The sequence below is a fragment of the Callithrix jacchus genome, chromosome 7 (genome assembly GCF_049354715.1).
Source record: "Callithrix jacchus isolate 240 chromosome 7, calJac240_pri, whole genome shotgun sequence".
NCBI classification, from domain to species: Eukaryota; Metazoa; Chordata; class Mammalia; order Primates; family Cebidae; genus Callithrix; species Callithrix jacchus.
Window position 1 is genome coordinate 157,894,752 of NC_133508.1, and position 7,584 is coordinate 157,902,335.

The following is a 7,584-nucleotide window of genomic DNA, read 5'->3' on the forward strand; positions in this document are numbered from 1 at the left end:
CTCACCCCAGGGCTCTCACCCATCCAACACACACTGGGAGCAGGGCCAGATCTGCAGGTCAGGGCCCAAGCAGACACCCAGCCGGGAAACAACTCTTCATTCTGCTGCAGACACCCGAGATGACAAGTGATGCTGTGGAGCTTGGCTTCTGGGAGGGAAATCGTTGACTCTCACCTCAAAAATACTTCAGTTCTTCAAAAGGCCGCCTCCACCTTGCGCTCAGCTGTTTTTCATAAGCAGATGGCCTGTTGGGATGTGACTGGCTTTGGAAGCTTTCCGTTCCTTGAACATGGAACAGGAGCTTCTCAGAGCCTCAGCTGTGGACTTGACGAAAGGCTACCCTCAGATCCTCACTGCACCCTGCTTCAACACAAGAGCCCCTCATTCTCACTTCATGTCGTCCCCTGCCTTCTCTCAAAAGCAGTGCTGGAGTGGAGATTTTGCCATGATGTGTGACATTTAAAGTGTTTTTCTCTCACTGGCAAAGTTAGTATCTGTATTAAGTTTCTCCAGGGAAACAGAAGTAATTGGATGTATGTAGAGAGACAGAGATTTACTTTTAGGAATTGGCTCATGCACTTGTGGGGGTTGTCAAGTCAGAAATCCACAGGGCAGGCCGGCAACCTGGAAATTCTTGCAGGAGTTAATGTGTGGTCTTGAGTCCAAAGATGGTCTGGAGGCAGAATTTCTTCCTCTTTGGGAGACCAGTCTTTTCTGTTAAGGCCTTAGGTTGATTGGAGGCGGCCCACCCACATGATGGAGAGTCATCTGCTTTACTCAAAATCTACCGATTTTTAAATGTTAATCACATCTAAAAAACACCTTCACAGCAATCAAACAACTATACACCATATCCTAGTCAAGTTGACACATTAAGTCAGCTGTCATATCACCTTATCTGTGACTCCAAGAAAAACATCCAGATAACTCTGGCAAGCTCAGAACAGAACGAAATGGATCTAAATGTCTGTTTATTTTCTTACAGACTTTTTAACTTGGAACAGCAACGAATGCAACAAGCGCCAACACTTCCTGTGCAAATACCGACCATAGAGCAAGAATCAAGATTTTACTCACACACAGCCCGGTCCTCTTTCTTTCTGCTAGCCGGGCTAAATCTGCTCATTATCTCCGAGAGGAAACCTAGCAAAATAAGAGCATTAAGGCCCCCATTGCACTGGCTTTTTTAGGCTTAGAAACAGAAGCTTTAGCATTGGCACAGTAGTGACTTGTAGCTCTAAACGTTCACCCTGCCATCCCTTTCCACAGTACCCTTCTTTGTGGGAGTTGAGTCAGGGTGGTGGGAAAAATTTTAGAGGAAGTGTTATAAAGATAGTTATAGGAAATAGTCACAAACCTTCTTGGAAGGCCAGGGGGGTGGGGTTGCATAGCTTCAATAAAAGGTTTGGCCAAAGGCAGCTGAATTCTTTAAAAGCTTAGGATGTTAATACATAGGAATGTAGAAGAATTTATCTAAATAGCTTGTTTACTCACGTGCGCCCAAGACCAATGTTTGATCTTATGTGTGGGGAACTGCTCTCTACTCAGTGAGTTGGCAAAATTACCCATTAGCGCTATTTGGTCAAGACCTTTGTCATTTAATCTGTACTAAATAAATGTGAACTTCACTGGCTAGTCAGGGTCATGGCTGCTAACTCGTTACTGGACACTCCTCGGTGTCTGTAAGCTGCTCAGACCCCCAGCGCACTCTTCCACTGGTTATTTGCGTCTGAGTGCATCTGCATGTGTGCATCCACTGCTGGGTCAGGGTCTGTGGGTCAGACCCGACACTTCCTCCCTCCTCCCCTCTCTCTGGCAGTCTAGAAAAGTGCATCTCCAGCCAGTGAAACAGCTGAGTCTTTGGGTCTTTGGACATAAGAAGTAAAGACTTGAAGACAGGAGGGAGAAACTCAGGAGTAAGCCTCTAGCCCCTTTCATCTTCTACACACCTCTGCCCTCTCTCCATTGCCCACACAAGCCCACTCAACTCCTGTTCGTTTTTCCTTTGGCCATGGGAAGGTTTGCCAGTAGAATCCTTGCTAGGCTGATGTGGGCCATACATTCTTCTAATAAACTGTCATATACATAAGAGGTTGCCATGTTCCAGTTCAGTAGTGGTGAAAGTGGAAAAGTGAAATAAGACCAAGAAATACAGCCAAGTGTTTCTTCATCTCCTTCATCTGAGTCTCTGTCTCCTCTGCCCCTGCAGTCGCACTGGTTCAAGGGGAGGAAAGCTGCAGGTGACATGCCTGCCAACTTCTGAGTGGGGTTGGGTGAGTGGGTGCTATTTAGTCGTGAGTGCTTCTTGGCTTATGAGGGAGGTGACAGTCACGGCAGGTATAATAGAGCTGACCTGGATTCTAGACACTCATCTCCCCCACTGCCACTGATTACCTGTGTGGCCTTGTGTGACTCTCTTTGCTCTGTGAGGTTCGGAATGGCTTATGTGGTGGTTACTTCAATCATGAGGAGGTAATTTTGCTGGCAAACAGATACAGGACACCCTAGGTCATGAATCTGCATTGTCGTGTAAAAAGAAACAAATATGGACTCAATGATGATAGCATATGACTGTGGTATGATCACATTCACATTGCTTAGAGGAAAATACCACCAGGAGGAAGAGATCATGCAGTTGAGACGTGCAGTTCAGGCTACGTGAATGGCCACTTGCTTCATTCATGATGCACTGCCAGCCAGCAGACACAACGGGTCTTATTCCTCAGTCTTAGAACACTCCCTGTCATCCCAGCAGGCTAAGGCCAGCCGCTGAGTACTGGCTAAAAGAAAAGTAGAAAGAAAGGGGAAGTGGAAGACATGGAGCCCAGGCCCTAATCACTTCTCCTTTCACTCTCGTTTCCCTTCTTCTTCCTTCCTCCATCACACCTTTGTTATTCTTTTCTTGTCAAAGAGGAAAACACCAGAAAAAAATGTGTTGCTCCTCTCAAGCATAAAAAGCCTGGTCAACCCAAAAGATAAATCTCCTATTTCAGACCAAGTGACAGGCAAAAGGAAAAGGCTCATTCTTTCAAAGCATATAGTTAGCTTCAGCAAAACCGCAACCACCAGCTCCCAAGAGGGTTCTGGGTAAATCGCTGTCAGAGAAACAGACAAAAGTGTCAGAATGCATGATAGAGATGATAGAGGAATTGAGAACGCCAGACCGTGGAGAACAACAGTAGAATCCTGTTGAAACAAGTGCCAGATTCTGTAGTATTACTTTCAGGAACCGGAAAAAAAAGTGCGAAGGAAACATGGCTGAGAATATCTCATAAAGGTAGAAGCTCTCAGTTTTTTCTGACTGTGGCACATGTGAAAGTTAGAACAACAAAAAAACACCATGGCCCACCTCCTTCTCCTAGTTTATTTGCTTTCAAGAGGAAAAAGACCTCATGATGGCAAATAAGTAGAGATAAAATAAAAATTCAAAAAATGAGAGAAAGCAAATCTACTAAGATAAAATAAAGTGAGAGCTAAGAGCCACTCTATAAATATATACAAATGTTTACCATAGATTTAAAAATAATTCCAACTGAAAAGCATCAACAACTTAAGACCATCTTGGTGATACTGTAATAACAGGGCTCCCTCCCAGAACTTGCTGAAATGCTGACAGTCTGCATGTGCACATGTGCTGGGAAAGGCGTGGATAAGCAGTCACCCACCTTACTGGAAGGTTGGAATAGTCTGGAGTTAAATCAAGAACCCTCATGATTTTCGTTTATGTATGTAAACTGTTAGTAATCCTCAATAATTCACTGAGTGGGTATGTCATTCAATACATTCTTATTGAACGTCTGCTGTGAGCCAAGAACTCACTTTAGGAGCTGAGAATCCATCAGTGAGCCAAACAAATAAAATTCCTTGCAATCGTGGAGTGCTCATTTCATCAGGGATGGGGAAGGGATGTAGACAATCAGCAAAGGAAATGAGGACAGGACATACTGTGAGACGACGACGAGAGCTGTGGTGCAAACATAGAGCCAGGAGGCGCAGAGCGGGCAGGTGTGTGCAGGCGTGTGCAGGCATGTGCAGGCGCATGCTGGCATGTGTATGCGTGTGTATGCGTGTGCATGCGTGTGCTGGCATGTGTATGCGTGTGCAGGCGTGTGCAAGCGTGTGCTGGCGTGTGATGGCGTGTGTATGCGTGTGCAGGCGTGTGCAGGCGTGTGCTGGCGTGTGTATGGAATATGCGCTGTGATCCCCCACTTCTTTGGTCACAACTGGCAGCCAGACTGTTTCAGTGTAAAAAGAATGTATTGGTTTATGTCACTCCACGGTCCCTAAGTCTATTTGAGCTTCAGGTATAACTTGACCAACAACTCAACAGAGTTACCAGATGGGACTTTTTTTTCTGTTTTGTGTCCATTTTTGCTGGGGATGAGCTTCATTATCCGGCCACATCTAGTGCAAGATGGCTGAAGCCATCTCACCTCTACCAGGAAACAGGTCCACAACCCTTAAACGAGAGCCTCCAAATTAAGCCTCATTGGCCAGGAAAAACCCTACATGAGTTATGTGCTCATTCTCCAACCAATTAAAGTAGTGAGGAGGATGGGATATGATGATTGACTTAGCTAAGTCATCAATTCTAACAACTCTTCAAGAGCCCAGGAGTTTACACAGCTTCACCTGAAGGGCAGGATCCTTCTCACCCATATGGTGCCTTTGTAGAAACTGAAAAAAAAAAAAAAGATGCCCCTTCTTCTTAAGAAGACATGGCCCTGTGGACTCACAGAACCAAGACAGGCTGGAACGTAGCCCCTTCTTGCCTCTGAGTTGTGTGTAGTGTGCAGTCCTATTCTGTGGCCCGCTGTATGGACATGGGAGGGAACTAGGGCAGAGTGGTTCTCAACCCAGGGGACCGGGACCATGCTCTGGGAAATTTTATCCTGAGAATTAAGAACCAGGAACCAGTCTCAGCTGAGACTGGAGGAGCATCTGATGCGAGAAAGGGAAAATTCAGGTAGCTGTTGTTTCCTGAGCTGTGTCCATTTATATGACCCCAGCTGCCACTCATGGCAGTTTATTACGATGGGAAGAGTTAAGCCACCCTGGGTGGCAATTCCTCAAGGACCTAGAAATAGAAATTCCATTTGACCCAGCAATCCCATTACTGGGTATATACCCCAAGGATTGTAAATCATTCTATTATAAGGACACATGCACATGTATGTTCACTGTGGCACTGTTTACAACACCAAAGACCTGGAACCAACCTAAATGCCCATCAATGACAGATTGGACAAAAAATAGTGGCACATATACACCATGGAACACTATGCAGCCATAAAAAACGACGAGTTTGTGTCCTTTGTAGAGACACGGATGACTCTAGAAACTATGATCTCACCAAACTGACACAAGAACAGAAAACCAGACACCGCATATTTTCACTCATAGGTGGGTGACAAACAATGAGAACACTCGGGTACAGGGAAGGGAACAACACTCACAGGGTGAGGTGGAGGAGGGAGGGGAGGAGGGGAGGAGGGGAGGGGAGGAGAGGGGAGGGACGGCGAAGGGGGGCAGGGAGGATGGAGAGGGATAGCACCGGGTGAAATGCCTGATGTAGGAGATGGGGGTGGTGGAGGGGCGGCACAGGGATGGAGACAGCAAACCACCAGAGCATGGATACCTATGCAACAATCCTCCAGGATGCAGGACTTGCACGCAGACCCCAGAGCCCAAATACAATTAAGAAAAAAGGAAAGAAAAAAAAATGTGGCACATACACACCGTGGAATACTATGCAGCTATAAAAACGATGAGTTCATGTCCTTTTCAGGGACACGGACGAAACTGGAAGCCATCATTCTCAGCAAACTGACACAAGAGCAGAAAACCGTCCCCGGCTAGCCTTCCAGGGCCGCTTGCGCTCCGGAGCGCTGGCTCTGCGGGCGCTGAGGGCGGCGGTGCACCAGTCCACTGCGATGGAACTATGAAATGGACCAGTTTTAACAAGATGTAATGCTACAAGCATGCCTGATGGGATATATTCAGTCATGGCATCTGAACTTTGTAAGACGATCTCTGTGGCAAGGCTGGAAAAGCACAAGAATTTATTCTTAAATTATAGGAATCTGCACCATTTTCCATTGGAGTTACTGAAAGATGAGGGACTGCAGTACTTGGAGAGACTCTATATGAAAAGGAACTCCCCGACAACCTTGCCAGAAAACCTTGCTCAGAAGCTTCCAAACCAGGAACTATACCTGCACTCAAATAACACAGTTGTGGTACCAGAAGCCTTTGGGTCCCTTGTAAAACTCCAATATCTGGATCTTAGTAACAATGCCTTAGAAATCGTTTGCCCAGAAATGGGTCGTCTGCGAGCTTTACCTCATCTTCGATTGGCTAATAACCAGCTGCAATTCCTACCTCCAGAGGTTGGCGATTTGAAGGAGCTGCAGTCACTAGGCATTTCCACCAATCGTTTGCTAACTTTACCCAAGAGGCTTCACATGTGCCTTTCTCTGCAGTGCCTCACTGTGGACCGAAATCGTCTATGGTATGTGCCGCGCCATCTCGGCCAGCTGCCCAGCCTCAATGAGCTCTCCATGGCTGGAAACCGTCGTGCATTTTTGCCACTTGATTTAGGTCGATCTCGAGAACTACGATATGTATACATGGATAACCACATAAACCTGAAAGGCTTGCCATCTTATCTGTACAATAAAGTCATCGGGTGCAGTGGCTGTGGTGCTTTCCTTTTCTTTTTTTCTTTCTTTTTTTTTTTTTTTTTTTTTTTTTTGAGACGGAGTTTCGCTCTTGTTCCCCAGGCTGGAGTGCAATGGCGCGATCTCGGCTCACCACAACCTCTGCCTCCTGGGTTCAGGCAATTCTCCTGCCTCAGCCTCCCGAGTAGCTGGGATTACAGGCACGCGCCACCATGCCCAGCTAATTTTTTGTAATTTTTAGTAGAGACGGGGTTTCACCATGTTGACCAGGATGGTCTCGATCTCTTGACCTTGTGATCCACCCGCCTCGGCCTCCCAAAGTGCTGGGATTACAGGCGTGAGCCACCGCGCCCGGCCGCTTTCCTTTCCATCAGGGCCTTGAACCATTTTCCTCGCAGCCGAGGTGAAGGCCACAGGGACAGAGCGTGATCACGTCCTCCTCTGCAGGAATTGGCCATGAGAAGTCTGCATCACACCTGCCACAGCTCTATGAAAGGTTTGAACTTTCTGTGCCCAACCTCGTTACCCAGAAGTCTCCTGGAGCTGCTGCACTGCTCTGGGGCACTGTCATCGGTGTAGTGAGCCTATGTTTACCGTCGTCTACCCCGAGTTTTTTCGCTTGAGAGAGACGTCAATGGCAGGGCTGCACCAGGGGAGGAGAACTGTCAGTTTTGTGCCTTACGGCTGCTCCACCCAGTATCTGCAGACGTTTGACCTGCTGAGTCGATAAACACTCAGGCGGCTCAGGAGCACTGCCAGCTTGACGCTGGGGAATCCGGCCAGTCCAGAAAAGGCTCTTCCATCCCGTCCTGTCCAAGGCGGGGCACTGCGGAACTTGCTGGAAATGTCATGATTGGGCTTCAGAGCTAAAATGCCTCACCCTTCCCCCAAGTTGGAATATATC

At 47.2% G+C, this 7,584-nt stretch overlaps 1 protein-coding gene and 1 pseudogene across 3 annotated transcripts in view; both read left to right on the top strand.

Annotated features, from left to right (window-relative positions):
- The window catches only part of REG4 (regenerating family member 4), a 58,930-nt gene extending 54,998 nt beyond the window's left edge, over window positions 1–3,932 (top strand). Inside the window, exon 6 of one of the 3 annotated variants that reach the window (XM_035252635.3) lies at window positions 986–3,931. In XM_035252635.3, coding sequence (XP_035108526.3) covers window positions 986–1,053 — 68 coding nt within the window. In that variant the 3' untranslated portion in view covers window positions 1,054–3,931. Of the gene's footprint in view, window positions 1–985 lie in introns of all 3 variants that reach the window. The other 2 variants (XM_017966180.4, XM_078332878.1) reach the window with 2 other exon arrangements.
- Window positions 3,933–5,992: 2,060 nt separating this feature from the next.
- On the top strand, window positions 5,993–7,584 carry LOC100387698 (leucine-rich repeat-containing protein 28-like; annotated as a pseudogene).